Below are 16,367 nucleotides of genomic sequence, written 5' to 3' on the forward strand. Positions count from 1 at the left end.
CTTCCCTGTTTTTAATTTAGTTATAACAGTATTATTGAAGTGTAATTCACATACCATAAAGTTCATCCTTTTAATATGTACAGGTAGGTGCTTTTTAGCATATTCACAGTTACACAACCTGGTCGCCTCTTGTAAAACATGTTTACCCTGCCCCGTGCCCCTGCCAACAAACCTCTTAAGCATCAGCAGTCGTCCCCCTTCCCCAGCCCGCAAGTCCCTGGCTATCACCAGGCTACTTTCTGTCTCTCTGGATTTGCTTATTATGGACAGTTCATACGAATGGAATCATACGGCGTATAGCCTTTTGTGACTGGCTTCTTTCACTGAGCAGGTTTTCAAGGTTCATCCACATTGTAGCATGTGCCATTCATTCCTGTTCACTGTCAGATATTCACATTGTATGGCTGTACCACAGTTTATTCATTCATTCATCAGATGATGGTTCATCCATTTTTCAGTTGCCATTTAGTTTACTTCCACTTTTTGGCTAGTGTGAATAAATGCTCCTTTAAATAAGAGTGTACAAATGTGGCATGGGCATGTGTTCAGTTCTCCTGGGCATATACCTAGGAATGGAATTGCTAAATCATCTAATTAACTGTTCAGCATTTTGAGGAGTGTCAGATTATTTCCACAGCAGCTGCACGTTTCCTGTTCCACCAGCAGTGCTGTGAGGGCTCCAGTTACCCTGCATCCTCACCAGCACTTGTTATTGTCTGTCATTTTGATTTCAGCCATCCTAGTGGGTGTTTGTTTTTAATGTTTAAAAACTTTCTGAAAAACTTCTAAGAACTCTGAGTATTCCTTTTAAAAATAGCTGCTTGTTCTTGTTTTATGAAAATAACATCATTTATCCCAGGTCATGTTAATTAGTACCTTTAAAGGTTTCTCAGTTTTTGTCTACTCCAAGTTGCTTTGGTTCATTTTGTTTTGGTCTCTCTTTCATGTTACAGGTTTCTGTCTGATGTTTGGAAATCTTCGATTGTTTGTTCATATTAAGAGCCGTAGCTAATACAGTGGTGGCTGGAGATTCTGAGTGTTGTGGGCTTTTGGACCCTGAGCTTCATTGCAGTAGGTCTGGGTGGGCCACTTCTTGACTGAAGAATGTCTCCTCGCTACTTTAGATCTTGTCTCCAGGCTGGTTAGATTTCCTCAGAGAAACTGCTTCTAGTCTCCTGCCTCCTGCCTGGAGGGCAAAAGGAGTGGCTGCCACTGTCTGGGAGCTTAATGGGGAGAAGCAGGCTGTCATTATTGGAGCAGTGTGCCTAGACGTACCTGGTCCCTCTGTTTTTGGTGCATTCCACCTGCCCCAAGTGTTCACAGTGTTCCAGGCAGAGGCTTCTTCAAAAAGCAGACCTCCTCCTGCTGGCTGGGGGTGGGGCAGTTTCCTGGTAGCAGAGCAGAGTGGGGATTTGAGGGTTCATGCTTACCAGGAAGCTTGCAACTAGTTCTCGTCTTAGTGACCCCCGCCCAGCCTTCCTGAGGACCCTGGCCCCTCTGTGCTGGTTGAAGTTTTGCAGTGTAAACTGAGAATTGAGTGGTTTGCCAGCCCCCCCTCGCCCCGCCCGCCTCTCCAGGGTCTGCTAAATCAGTATTCTCAAGTCAGCTTTCCTGTGTTCCTTTGTCTTTTATCTGCTTCTCATCCTTGTGGGTTTGGCCTTTTGGGAAAATAAATCCCTTGACTTCAGTTTTAGCTGGTTTTAGGGAGGGAGTAAAAGCAGATGCGTTATTTACCCTCTCTGCCTAGAAATCTGCCATGTAGAATTTATTTTTTACATAATGAAAGATTTTTTTAAATGTGGAAAGCCAAACACACTAAAGTTATTGAATAGTCCATTCATTGCCCTTTGATTTATAATGTTCAGAGTCTCTACTGTACCCAAGAATCAATTCTAGAATAAAGATAGAAATAGGAAAAAAGGGCGTAAAAGTACTAGAGTAACATGTGGAAGACTCTTTATGATTTAGCATCTTAGGTGGGGTAGAGCCTTCTAAATATATTAGGAAACCAAAATTTAAGAAAAATGACATATTCAACTATGTGAATATTTGAAACTACTGTATTCATATATAGTTACATTTTAATGATCAATTGAGAAACATACATATGTATATATTTGTAACTTTTGGACCAGATGTTACTGTTCCTCATATATTGCAGCTCATAAGAAAAGTGAAACCACACCAATGAGCAAGTGATATAAGGGGCCATTTTTCTTACTACAAGAAAAATGATGACCGACCAGAGGAGATAAGGAAGATTTCTCAGTATCACGCATAAAAAAATGTAAATGAAAAATATGTCTCTGAGATTATCAAAGCTCCCAGCTATCACTAATGCAGGGAACCTATTTGGACTTTATCCTAGGGGAAACTAGAAGTGTCTCCCAGAGAACTGGGCAAGGAAATACATTGCCTGTTGTTGGTAAAGACTGAAAAGGACCTAACTGGCCTTCAGTGGAGAATTGGTGAATTGAGTACATCCAAACGTATTTTAAATATATAGTGACAGTTCTGAAAGGATATATACAAAAAATAACAGTGATTTTTGAGAGGTGTTGTGATTATGAGGTAACATATACTTTTTACTTTATATATTTTAATGTGTAGATTTTTTATTTTAGTAAATATGTTACATGTATGACTGCAAAGAAAATGCATATATTAGCATGAAGGAAAATAGTTCTGTAATTCTCAAAATTAGTTAGATTACCTAGATAGAAAAAGATGTTTTGGGGGCTTCCCTGGTGGCGCAGTGGTTGAGAATCCGCCTGCTGATGCAGGGGACACGGGTTCGTGCCCCGGTCCGGGAAGATCCCGTGTGCCGTGGAGCGGCTGGGCCCGTGAGCCATGGCCGCTGAGCCTGCGCGTCTGGAGCCTGTGCTCCGCAACGGGAGAGGCCACAACGGTGAGAGGCCCGCGTACTGCAAAAAAAAAAAAAAAAAGATGTTTTGGGGATAATTAATGAAAAATAAGTTCTTAGTTCTGAAGTGTTTATCAGTGAAAAAAGGAGACATTAAAAGAAAAAGTCGCTTACAGAAAAGAAAATCTGTTCATTTTTAAATCTTAGGAACATTTTGAACAGTGTAACTAATGTTTTTTTCTGTCAAGTTGATAGCAGTAATTTAGAGCCACATTTGCAGTTTGTCCCTAAAGTGTAACACAGATCCTTATAAAAAGAAGTTTCATTTAATCTTGGCCCCGTTTTAATATTCCTGTTTGCTTTTCCCATGTTATTTTTATTTTTTTTGCTGTTTTTAATAATTTACGTGTATTTTTGGATTAAGTCCTTTCGGAAATAATGTGGAGTGAAGTGTAGACTGATGGTTAGTAGTAATCAGTGAACTAAAGTAATGCATATTTATTGAGCTCTCGCAGTGAAAAAGCACACACAGAGCATCAGTACAACTGCCTTGATGTTAGAGTGACGTCATTCAGGTGAAGAAAGAGATTCAGAGAAATGCAGCATGGGCTCAAGGTCACACAGAATACCTCTGTGGGTTTATACTCAACATAAATAATAGATTTACGTATTTCCATGTTTATATAATATAGTGAACAGTATGTTTATATTTTATAATAAATGTTACAGAAAAATAATAAAGTAGTTTATATTATAAAAGCAAATAGCTAACTGTAGCCTTTTTTTCTTTCAGAATTTAAATGAATACGTTGAAGCATTAATTACCCTGAAGCAAAAAATTATTAATACAGAGTGAGTATGTTTTCCTCTGTTTGGCCGAAGTTCGTCAACCTGACATACAAGCTGGAGCAGATGGTGGTGGTGTTAGACCCCCTCTGAGTGGGGCTGAGAGTGGAACTGGGGTTGCTCACCTGGTGCCTGTGTGGTGTGGGTTATAATGGAACTCCTCAGGGCCCGCCCCAGGCCCTTGGCAGCTAGAGCGCAGAGTCCTAACCACTGGACCGCTGGGGGGTTACCAGTGCTCAGACCTTTACAACGAGGCTCAGCGGTTAGAACATGAGTTTTGCTAAACTGGAAAAATTTTTTAAAGCTGTTTTCTATCTTTAAAGCCTTCTTAGCTTTAGGACTGGACATCAGATTTCTTTGTAGTAAATTTCCTGGTGTGAGATTGTTTTTTTAATCCTGTGAAAGTTACAAGAATTTATAGGCAAAGGTATTATTTAGATCATAGGAATTTTAACTTAAAAACTCATATATCAGTGCAGTGCTTTTAAGGAATTTAAGGTGATATGTATATGTGTGTGCATATGTTTAATTAAATAAACATAAATTTGTTGCAGGAAACCTAGGAAGAAAGGTGCCTTGTACATTTGGGAACATGATTTTAACGTAATGTGTTTTCTAGATTGAAAATGTAACATAACTCTTTTCTTTGTTACAGTAATTTGTTGACAGAATATCAGAAGAAATGTGATGATATCCTTTTACGGGCTTTTTCCTTGGAGGTTTTTAAGAGTGTAAAGGAATGTGAGAAATTTCATAGTTACTCTTTAGAAAGCGGTGCTTACAGGCTCCAAGTAGGAAGTGCCCCTGGCAAGCGCAGTTGAGCAGCTGTCTTCTACTCATAACACACGTTTAATGGTCAAGGCTGCCGGCCTCCTTGTTATAGAATGTGTTTTGCTTTTGTCATTGATTTTGATTTTCTTAAGTTTCCCTAAGCTTTCTAAAGAGTAGGTGTTTTTCATTTGTACTGAGGACATGACCTGTGCACTTTAGGTTTAGGAATAATGTGAAGCTGAATATGATGCTATGAGAATATTTTGGGATTTCTATAAGGAGTGCACTGTAGGAATATTCAGAATGTGGGAAAATTAACTTTTGTTAATTAGTTTTGTGACTTGTAGAGAATTAATGAATATATCCCAAATCATAGTGTAAGTTTGTATCCCCAGGACAGTCCTTGGTCTCTGTGTCACCGTTTTGTCCAGTAGCCGTTTAGAGCACCTGCAGGCCTCTGTATTTTCTTGGCAGGGCGGAAGTAGTGTGCACAATCATTCCTCCCACATCTTTTGGTGATACTTACCTGAATTAAGTGTTTCCTGTGACAGTAAACACACATATGTGTGACCCGCAGCCTTAGCTTCAGTATTGGAGCAAATACTGCTGTTCAACTCTGGCAGTAACCTGAGGCGTGTTTCAGTATTATTTCTGGCATTCCTAAACTTATATGTAATCACCAGTTATTTGTTTGTGTTGGTACCATTGTATCTAATTTGTGTGATTAGAGTAATAAAATCAAGGCACAGCATTTCGATTTATTTTTAGTATCTCAAGTTTTACATTCAAAAAAATAGGTCTTTGAAAATCTCCTCTTGTGCTTTATTGAAACTATCAGTCTGTTTAACTATAAGTGTATGTTATTGCAAGAGTCATATCTTTGATTTTGAAAGCTGTACAGAAACAGTTATTATAAACACTTCTAATTAGCTGAATAGGGAAATAGGCAGTTAATTCCAGTATTAGGAAAATATGTGTTCATTGTATCCTTTTTGGAGGAAATGGCATGAACTTTTTGAGGTAATTACAAATGTAAGCTAGCAGGGAAATTACTGATTTACTTTTCTAAAATTTATAAAATTTAAAAAATCAAAATTGTGAGAGTAATTTATTAAAAATTGATAAAACTTTTGATTATTCTTGAATTTCCCTTCTGCAGTGTGCTAATCTGCTTCAGCCTCAACTATAGATTTTTTTTTTAAAACACATCTGACATTTGCTCACAATATGTATTCATTGTACCTCAAGTATGCAGTTGTTTGCTCTACAACCTGAGGTGCCAGTGTTGCAGGTTTAATATGGCTTCTTGTGTGACTTGACTCTTTACTCTTTTGTGTAATTCTGACTGTTTTGTTGTTTATTAGTTCCTCTTTGTACAGGGCAGAGAGTATATTTTATTTCATCAGATATTTTTTGAATTTTTCTTTCTTGCAAAGACTGTAGTAATTTAGGGTGAAACTCCTTAATCTTCAGAAGTTTACATTCTAATAGAGGAGGGTACAGATGTGTTGTGACCAGCAGACATTTCTATATTGTGATATGAGAGTAGGATTTGACAGGTGGTGAAACTTAAAGGAATGACTTTTTGCTGTCTTAGAACATTTTACTGGCAACATGATGGGAAATGAAGTTACCAAATTTACCAGACTGTAAAAGTTAAAGGTTTTCCAGATTTCCAGATATTCTCCCTGTATTTCTTTTCTCATTGCTCGTTAAATACATATATATATATTTAATTCATTCAATATTTAAATTCATTAAATATATATATATACGCACATATATACGTGGTTTTAGTAAGTACGTAACTCTGATTTGCTGGAGTTGAGCTCTGGACTCTGAGAAAAGAAGGACAGGATGTTTGGGTATTCTGATATATACAGGATTCAAGGTAGTTTTCATTAGTTGCTTATTGCATTGTCTTTATTCTTGGAATTTAATATTAATCGTATAGTTAATCAAGAATCTTTTTTAATTTAGAGAAGTACATATTTTGACTTATGGTGCATGTTATGATTAATAGGAGTAACTCAGTAAAAAGCTTTATCATATGTTATAGATGGAACTTTGAATGTTGTTTTCTAAGGATTATGATTTTGCCTCTATGTATACTGAACACAGTTGATTGAAGTTTTAAGGTGAGTTTTATCTTCAGACAAGATGAAATTGTTTTATCGTCAGTAGATAAAATTGTCACAGTTTTCTTTAACAAGTTTTACAGCTGCAGTTTGCAAGAAGGTAAGCTAGCTACCTGTTTTCCTAGTCTAATTGGGGTGGAACTTATCGGACTAGATTTTTACGCAGATTCAACAAAGTGCCACATAGAATTGACCCATTATGTAGACTGTTTCTTTGATGCTTATAATAAAAGAAGATTCACATTTTCCTTACTATTAAATTGTCCAAATGAATTTCTTACCGAGGTCTTAAATTACAGCCTAGTGTTTGATTTTTCAGTAAATTTTACTGATCTTGTGGCCACTGAGATGAAGTTTATTGCTATCAGTTATTGTTGTCTCTGTGAATTGGATAGTTTAAAGTTGTTGTTTATCATGTATATTTTGATCAATGTAAAGTAGTCTTACTTAGAATTTAGTAATGTTTTATACTCTGATTACATTTACCAATTAGAAGGCAAAATCTGGTTATAAAATGACTCACACAGTTGCCTATCATTGAACTGAAATCAGTGGTGGTGAACTCAGGATTAAGGAGCCAGATCACCTGGCAGATCGTCCAAGTGTTCTTGTGTTCTGCAGCAGATTGAGAGCCTATTGCGCTTGCTTCTCATATGGTTTCGGATGTACCTTTATTAGAAATAGACTCATGTCAGAAATAAAAAGTGGTATATAAATCATTTTGGTACAAATAGAACGCATTTAACAAGAGAGATTCTTTGTTTTTAGGTAGAAATAAAATTGAAACTAGTAGATATATTTAATAATTCACTGTAGATACTTTTGCATAATAACGTTAATGCATTGTCCATATTTAGAGAGAATATTACTCTGCATCACCAAGTGGAACAGATGCTTCAAAAAATTTCTCCTCTGCAGAAGTGTCAGGAAGAACTGGGATCTTTAAAAGCAGAGTTAGAAGAGAAGAAGGTACCTAAAGTAATTTTCCTACAGAAGGTTGTCGTCAGTAAATTAAGATCTACTTATTTACTATAATTGGGATAAGGGGACATTTTATGTCTTAACAAAGGAAATAAATGGTAGTCAAGACTCTAAGTGTATTGCTGTACTTAGAGAACATTGACCTAGTTGATTGATGGCTTGGTCCTTACAGTAATTATTAGTAATTAATGTAATGCTGTATTAGTTGCTTATGCTTTTTGAGAGGTTCAGTAGAGGAACCTTTTTAGCTATGAATTTTTATGACTTTATGTGCCCTGCATTGCTTGCCTTTTCCATTTTTCTTGCTGTAAGTGTAAAGTAACCTTCAAAAGTTCAAACTCAAATTACAGAAATTAGGTTTTCCATTTCAAAACCCAGTTGCACTAAGTAAAACTATTTTAAATGCTATAAACTTATTTTTAATATAAATTTTGTTTTACTGGAGCCTTAGAAGAGAATTCATGGCTTTTACAAATTAAAAAAAAAACTCTGAAGCCAGTGAAGTTAGGTGGTTAGCATTAGGCAAGTCATAGCCAAGCCAGAATGATTCCTGGCTCCTCGGTCTGATAGTATTTGTGCCTCCCAGTCTTCAAGTTGTTTCATCTTAGGATGCCATGCACCTCTCTGAGGTTTACATACTCAAACAGTGGTCGGTTTTCCTATTTCTATAGAAAGTCTTTATTATATATTTAACTATGCAGTGAAAGTTAAACAGAAACAATCAAGATGTTGAATTTTGTCTACCTCTGACTACAAAGTAATGTCATCAGCCATACCTGAGAGGAAACATGAACATTGGAATCACAGCTGAATAATAAACCTAAATAGTCACTCTTTCACTGTGACGTTCAAAGAATTACTCAGTGTCTGAATCCTCAGACCCCTCATCTGTTAAAAGGGGTCATAAAGCCCGTCTCTCAGAGCTTTGGCGACCGAAAAGCTATACACATTATATTGTACTGTGTTATCAGGCTCAGTAAGTTTCTTTCCCATTCCATAGTGTCCACAGGGTATACATATTGATTGGTGTTAACATATTTTCCCCAATTATCATTAAGTATAACGTTTTACTTTATATTTTTGCATAGTAGTAATAATAGCTTATATTTATTACCTCTAAAATTGCGTTAGGTTTTGTTGAATTTTAATTGGCTGCAACAAAAATATTAGCTATTCGATATTATGAAGATTTGTGGTTATTTTAAAATTAGTATATTTTAAGTTTTATAGCTCTGTTTGATTAGACTGTTTATCATATTACCTCTGTTTAGGATCTGGTTATATCCATTAAAATGTTCAGTGAATTGTACTTTGGTTTCCTGCCTAATTATATGTATTCATTTGGTTAATTTCATACTATTAAGTGATAATAATTTAGCTTATCAGGGTCAAAATCCTTATCACTGGTGGTCAGTGACTTTCAGATTGTTGAGATATATATATATATATATACAAGCACAGATACACAGACACACACACACATTTATTTCTTTTTTAGAGTTCTCTGAAGTTGTATCAGGATACTCATCAGGAATATGCTCGTGTGAAAGAAGAATGCTTGAAAACTGATGCTCAGTAAGTATTTCAGAAATTACTGTGGAAATAGGGTTTTCAACTTTGAAAATGTTTAATGCTTAAATCAGTAGTGTTTCTCTTTTCTCTGTCTTTGGGTATGTTGACCATAATTAACTGGGTGATCTTGAACTAGTCTCACAACCTTGGTTTCCATATCTGTAAAATGGAAATTATAGCTATGTTGAAGGATTAATAGGAGTAAATAGACCATCTTATGTTAAAGGCCTGCACAAGGAACTCCATAAAAGTTTTTATGTCTATATGCGTGCATGCTTGTGTGTCTGTATTTTGTTTTCATAGAGAAAGCATGATTATTGTCTCACTTCTTTGTACCATTCCTTTAATAGATATCATCTGGAATGGGTGCCTGTGTTCCATTAATGAAAGGGGCTCTTCCAAAGAAGTCAGTTGATTGTTTTGAAGTTTAATACTATATTCACATTGTTTACAAAACTCGTGAGCTACACATACAGTAGTTTAATGTAGATGCGATGTCACAGTAATGCAGAGACTTTCTCAGAGGGTGTCCTACCTTCTCTGACTCAGAAATCTATCCTAGAACAAGTGTAGTTTTCTAGCTGCTGCCTCCTGTAAAGTGGTGGTATGGCTCTTGCCTGCCTGTGCTCCTGTGCTCCGTAACGTGCTCTGAAAGTAACCGCACCTAGTCAGGTGCTGGACTGAGGCCAGGGTGCCACCTGGACGCATCAGCTTAGCTCAGACATGAGCCACACAGGCATGATATGCCACAAAATGCAGAGTTTTAAAAATCCATTTTACAGATGTTACACGCTAAACAGCATACTATTCTTTCTGAAGTTTACCTTCAAAACAATTGCTGGTACTTTTAACGATTGATGTGTTATACTTGTTGTGACTAACATTTTCTTTATTATGTAAATCTCAGTAATTTAAAAAACCATGTATATCACAAATTGTGAGGTTACTTTTTTTTAACCATTTTAATTTATACAATTATATTATCAGGAAGAAGAAACTAGAAGCCAAGGTGAAGAAGCTGGAAGGTAATTGGCACTCTTGTCGTCCAGCTAATGGAAATCATTGTCTTTGTATGAATGATTGGTAACTGTACAAGGCTGTAGTACTTGGTCAAATAGTTGAGTCCTGGTTTTTGATGGTGCGTCCCTGGATGAGTGTATTAAGGGTACCGTTAGGAAGAAGGTTGAATACTGTACTTCTGTCAGTTACTGGATAGACATGGAAATGGAATGTGGCATATCCTTGAAGTGTTCACTCAAAATAATAACAGCCCATACTTTTACTGTAAAAAGCAGCGATCAAGAAAAGAAAGGACTTAAATTTTGAAAGTTGAATCTTATGGGGCCCTCTCATTTTTTACTAACGAAATAAACGGTTAGTAGAAAAGGATACTACTTTTAGTACTGAGAGACTTGATGTATTTGGGTGGTTGTGACACACTCAGGATGGAGAGATTTCTGTGAGGTTCCCTACACTGCGAGTTTCTGCTGTGTCCCTGCCACCACGCCCCCGCCACCCCAAGATTGGTCAGGGCCTTCTGTCTACACTGAGCAGGCAGAGGGCCACACGAGGGTCTGCTCAGCCCTCCTGTGGCAGCTCAGAGCCCTTTCAGGAGTTGAATCCGAGATCTTTTCTTCTGTTGTTTCCTCCTTCGTTGGGTGGTTGTGACGTGGAAATAACATCAAGTAGAGACAAGTGTGACCTGCCAGCCCATCCCTGGTCCCCTCCTCCTTTCTCTCCAGCGTGGGCTGGGGCTGCCCTCGTAGCTCTGGGGCTCACGGACCTGCTCTTTGCCCTGTCATCACTCCCATAGTCCTCTGCTTCAGAGAACATTTTTTTTTTCTTTTAGTTGAAGTATAGTTGATTTACAATGTTGAGTTAATTTCTGCTATACAGAGTGATCCAGTTATACATATATAAACGTTCTTTTTTTTTAATATTCTTTTCCGTTATGGTTTACTACAGGATATTGAATAGAGTTTCCCTGTGCTAGACAGTAGGACCTTGTTGGTATCCATTCTGTATATGATAGTTTGCACGTGCTAACCCCAAACTCCCACTCCATCCCTCCCCCAGCCCCCATTGGCAACCGCAAGTCTGTCGGAGAACAGTTTATTTTCATTTCGAGTGTGAAGTGAGAATTTGCATAGAAGTTGCTGAATATATTTCCAGTCATTAACTTGCCTTAATTGAGCCCAATTTTTCAGACTTAGGTTCTAAATGTTTTGCTAACAAGTTTTCCTCTGACTTGGTTGTTGCACAAACATTGAGTGTGGCAGTAAGTACAACATCACTGTGTTCTTTCTCAGTATTACCTTCTCTCGCTACTGTGTGGAGATATGTCTATTTAAGGAAAATTTTTAAAGGGATCTAAAATGCCTGTGAGACTATATGAAGCTTTTACAGCAAACTTCCTTTAAGTGAAAGTGTATTTCCCATGTGACAAAAATATTTTTCTAGTAAGTGACAGGGCATAATAATCAGGTAAAGAAGTACTCAAGTTTGTTAGAGGAATCAGGAGAGGATTGTTACTGTGGCGTTTATAGAATTTTACTTTTCATAGCAACTGTATATGAACATATTCAGATAAAGTCAATACTGCTCAGGTTCTTAATAGTATATTTGAACCATTCAGTGCTTCAGAACCAAAAACTCGAGTTAAGAATTTGCTCTGGATCCACAGGAGAGCTATAAAAATACCTTAAAAGTAGATCTATGTAAAGATATTGGACTTGGGATGAGTTGGCTTGATGCAAGGGAACTCCAGGCAGGAAGGGCTAAAAATATTGTAAACATCGAGAAGATTGTCCCTTCCTCCCAAGTGAAGAAAATGGTCTTAACTACTGCTTGATAAAATCACAATTCTAAGTCTCTAAAACTTGAATGTTCCTGATTGTTGAAGAACAAGGGGACCACAGCCTCTCCCTCTAAAGATCTTGTACATTGGCTTGTTGCCTGACTAAAGGGTGGGGGTTGGCTGGTTTCAGGATTGGAAAGGAGTCTTAGGGCCTATATGCCAATTCTTCAGTTTCGTAGATAACAGTTTAAACAAAACTGCATTTATCCCTGATTCTGGTAGAATACTGAAAGAACAGTAACTTTTTACAGAATTTGTTTCAAATTTTAAGAAACGAGGAAAGCTCTCAATAGTTTATTTTGAGAATTTCATTAATGGTAATTATAAATGTGGTAAATTACTTTTCTCTCTTACTTCACTGCACTCTTTAAATAAAGAGGCTGCTGTCAAGCAAATTCAGGACTTCAAGCAACTAAGGAATGAAAAGAAAATACTTGAAAAGGAATTTAGGAAGACACAGGTAATAGATAACAGCAGTGCCCACGCATGTTCAGATCTTCCCTCTGGGACTCCTTGGGTCCTCTGTAATCCCCGTGGGTCCTCGTCATGAGTCACACATGAGGCCCCCAGCTGAGGGCAGTCAGCAGTGCCCCTGGGTCGCCCCCTCTTACATCCCGTCTAGAACTAGCACTCCTTTATCCACTGCAAACACTGCTCGTGTTTTGTTTTCACAGGAAAAGCTTGATGAATTTTCTAAACAGAAAAATGAAAAGGGTGAGTATTCAGTTAATGCTTACTTAAGAATTCTGTTTTGACACACAGTATTCTTTTCTAACTGTTTTTTCCCCACATTTTAGAGTTGAGACATATTGGAACACAAATTTCAAGTGATTCTTATGGAAGTATTGATAAAAGTAAGTATACTGCAAATTTAGTTTCAATCTCTTTGCATTTCTTTTAGTGGTTTGGGAGGTTGCTTGTTACTCTTACCTATAATTGTGGGAATTCCTGGGCTTGTACATGTTTTCCGTTAGAAGAAGCCATCTCCTATTTCCTGTCTTCATTAGATCTGTGTATGTTATCACCTTGCTGTCTGATAAAATAATATAGTGAATGAAAGAGTCAAAAAGCAGTATTCCTTGGGAAAGAAAACTGGGAGAGCTATACTTTCCACACTTCTCAATAAATGAGTATAGTTTCCTCATTAGATTACAATTTATCAAGTTAATGTATTAGATTTCATAGGTGCTAAATATATAAAAATGGTTAAAGTCAGGCAGGGAAACTGTGGAGTCTAAGCCCTGTGGTGTATTGTTGGAAGACAGAAGGGTTTACAGAAGGCCGGAAGTTACAGAGGAGTGCAGTGGTGCTCACAGGACAGGGACGTCCCCAGCGTCCCCGGCACGTTGCAGCGCTGAGCCTGCTACCTTGTGGACGAGGAGGTGTAACATGAGAAGTGGGGATGCTGGAGTGTCATGTCAGTTTTTCTACTTACTGTTTGACCCTTGGCCATTGACTTCCCTTCTTTGTGTTTTCATTCCTAGTTGTAAAAAAGAGATTATGAATTTCTTCTCTGCCTATCTTGTACTGTTTTGGTAGAGATACATTTAAAAAGGCAAATAAGTAAATAATGGTATTTTCATGTCACTCATGTTTTCTCCAAATGGAAATTATTAAAACCACTTACATTGTTTTGTGCAAGTGTATAGTGTCTCTTCAGAAGTCTCCTTTACCTTTTTTTCCTTCCTTTAATTTTTTTTTTTTTTTTTTTTTTTTTTTTTTAATCCATAGATGAAGGCTTAAGACTAACAGTTGATACTTTTCAGTTGCCCGGGCCCTGAGTCTGTTTATCACTATCACTGATGCATAATTCCATGTGCTTTTGACCTTTCTTCCTACTCTGAGGTGTGGAAAGTGAGACTTTGAGTAATAGGTGCTGCTGAGAGAAGCTGGACTCGGCAGCACTGAGCTTTCCCAGCTAACAGTCAGGTGTGGACTTTAACCTTCTTTCTTTTAGGATTCTGCTGTTCTCAGGCCTCACTCTTTAAAACACAGCCCTGACCCCCTTCCATAGTTGCTCTCTAGCCTTACATTCTCTTTTTCCTTCAAAGAACTAGTTACTTTCTCAAGTAAAAAAAAAAAATTTTTTTAATCTATCCTCACTGTGAGGGAAGGGATACTGTTTATTTTTTCCAAACAGGTAAATAAATGAAGTCTTTAGGAATCCGCTGATTATTTAGCTGTGGACCTTAATGGGTTTAATTCCTAATTCTTAAGTATATCTTTAACACTTTTCTTTGTTCATACCTGACTTCTGAAAAAACCTTACAAATTAGGCAGAAAGAGCACTGGGTCGGCTTCACTTTTGAGAAGACTGCCTGGGGGCTTTGTTGGTCTGCCTTCCTTTCAAATTCCAATAAAAATGGCAGAAGATTAAGAAAAAAAGAAAAAGATAGTTAAAACGTGCTAGAAATTAATGAGGAAGGTGTAAAGCAGATGGTGTCAGTTGGTGATGAAACCCCAAATTACAGAGAAAAGCAGCAGCCCTCAAAAAGCAGGTTTTCACTGCAGAAGTGTGTGCTTCCCCACATCAGAGGAGCGGGCACGGGAGAAGGCGCAGTGCATTGGCAGTCGCCAGGTGGCCAGCGAAGGGTCGAGAAGCCTGCGGCCTTCTGGCTTCGAGACTGTTCCTGGCAATGGTCCACAGGCTGTGGCCCAAAGTTTAGTTCTCTGAAGTGTTTGTTAGGACATGGGAAGACCCAGAGTGGGTGTGGATGTCAGAAAATTGGGTTACTTATGGCTGCTTTGAAGGATAGCCCCTCCTGTTCCCAGAAAATGAGATATTTGTATACGCCATGTAAGTCCTCACAACCGTATTCACTCTGCTTCCTCCTTCTGAAGACAGGGTCCTGTAGGTTCATGAGATGAGGGCCTGCATTGATTGCCAGAGGAATAGGACTAAAAATGGAGGCTGTAGAAATGTACTCTGGCTGTGAGAGACGTCACTGAGAAAAAGCAGTGACAGGGAAGAAAGGCACCGAGCTCAAGAGAAACTGGTCCCTGAGGAAACAGTGTTAAATCATGAACAAGAAGAAAATGATAACAATTGAAATAGAGTCCTTAGAGAATATCTGAGAACCTATCCGTAGGCTGCTGATGTGAAATCTGAGTTGGGGTTCTCAAATATTAAAAATACGTTGTAGAAATAAACCCACTCGAAAGGCTGGATTGTTGAGTGGACAAATAGAAGATTGCTATAATGAACCAAGAGATTTAATTGTGGACATCTGTGAGAATGTGGTGTAACAAAGATAAGGAAATAAAAGGTATTAGGGAAAACCTAAGACTCTGGAGCATAGAGCCAGGTGTTGTAATAGTCATCTAGGACTTCTCCGAGGGGAGAACAGAGCTGTAAGGAGAGAATGTGATCAAGAAATTCTGTAGAAAGAAACTTCCCAGAGCAGGACACTGATACAATATTTATATTAGAAAAGCCTCCCAGCTGTAGAGCATGATTTTTCTGTATGAGCTCCATCTCTTACTTGTTCAAAGGAAATAAATTTAAAATCAAATGAAGCAGAAAGATTGAATATAGGAGGATGGATAAAGAAATTCTAAGCAAATGCTAACTTGAAAGCAGTAATACAAGGCAAATAATTCACACCTAGAAATGAATTTACATGGATTAAAAGGAAATATTTAGATCGATTAAAGGTACAATTCATCAAGAAGATACTGCTCTTATGACCTTTGAGCATCAAACTATGTCAAGTAAAATGCTTGGGTATTCTAGGGGGAATAACCAAATCTGTTCTCATGGGAGACTTCAGTGTGTTTCTCAGAAATACAGAGTAGAAGCAAGAATTTAAATAGGAGATAGAATTGGAATCATAATTGCAGGATGGATGATTTACATATAACTCTTAAACCACAAACTTTGAGTTCTTTAAAATACTTTTCAAACATATATAAAAGGTGACTATTTACTAGACAACGAAAAGCTACGATCTAATATGAGATATTAAGATACTGATATTTCATAGGATATTAATAAAAATCTCTCCTACCTCCGCCCTGAAAAACTGATAACTGAACACACATAATAAATACAAACAAACCCCTCTTGGATAACAGAAAAAATAAAAACTGAAATACTAAACTGTTTTGGAAATAAACAAAAGCAGGGCAGTATTTATTAAAATCTTTGAGATATAGACAAGATAGTATTCAGTGAGTGGTTTGTGGTCTTAAGCAATTGTTAGAAAGCAAGAATTACAGAAAATGAAGCAAGGATTACAGAAAATGAAGGACTGAGAAGGTAGGAAAATACAGCAGAAACCTAAAGAATATAGAAGGCAGGAATTGATGAAGATGGAAACATAAATTAATGAAATAGGAA

At 37.4% G+C, this 16,367-nt stretch overlaps 1 protein-coding gene across 4 annotated transcripts in view; it reads left to right on the forward strand.

Annotated features, from left to right (window-relative positions):
• ICE1 (interactor of little elongation complex ELL subunit 1) overlaps positions 1-16,367 on the forward strand; it is a 535,590-nt gene that overhangs the window by 483,665 nt on the left and 35,558 nt on the right. For 3 of the 4 annotated variants that reach the window (XM_081232986.1, XM_081232987.1, XM_081232989.1), the window contains exons 2-10: positions 3,657-3,715; positions 4,365-4,399; positions 6,700-6,718; positions 7,476-7,587; positions 9,098-9,174; positions 10,159-10,196; positions 12,406-12,488; positions 12,703-12,742; positions 12,826-12,882. In XM_081232986.1, coding sequence (XP_081089112.1) covers positions 3,657-3,715; positions 4,365-4,399; positions 6,700-6,718; positions 7,476-7,587; positions 9,098-9,174; positions 10,159-10,196; positions 12,406-12,488; positions 12,703-12,742; positions 12,826-12,882 — 520 coding nt within the window. The remainder of the gene's footprint in view (positions 1-3,656; positions 3,716-4,364; positions 4,400-6,699; positions 6,719-7,475; positions 7,588-9,097; positions 9,175-10,158; positions 10,197-12,405; positions 12,489-12,702; positions 12,743-12,825; positions 12,883-16,367) is intronic. The other variant, XM_081232988.1, reaches the window with a different exon arrangement.

Source organism: Mesoplodon bidens (genome assembly GCF_964165515.1).
Source record: "Mesoplodon bidens genome assembly, chromosome: 4".
Classification (NCBI taxonomy): Eukaryota; Metazoa; Chordata; class Mammalia; order Artiodactyla; family Ziphiidae; genus Mesoplodon; species Mesoplodon bidens.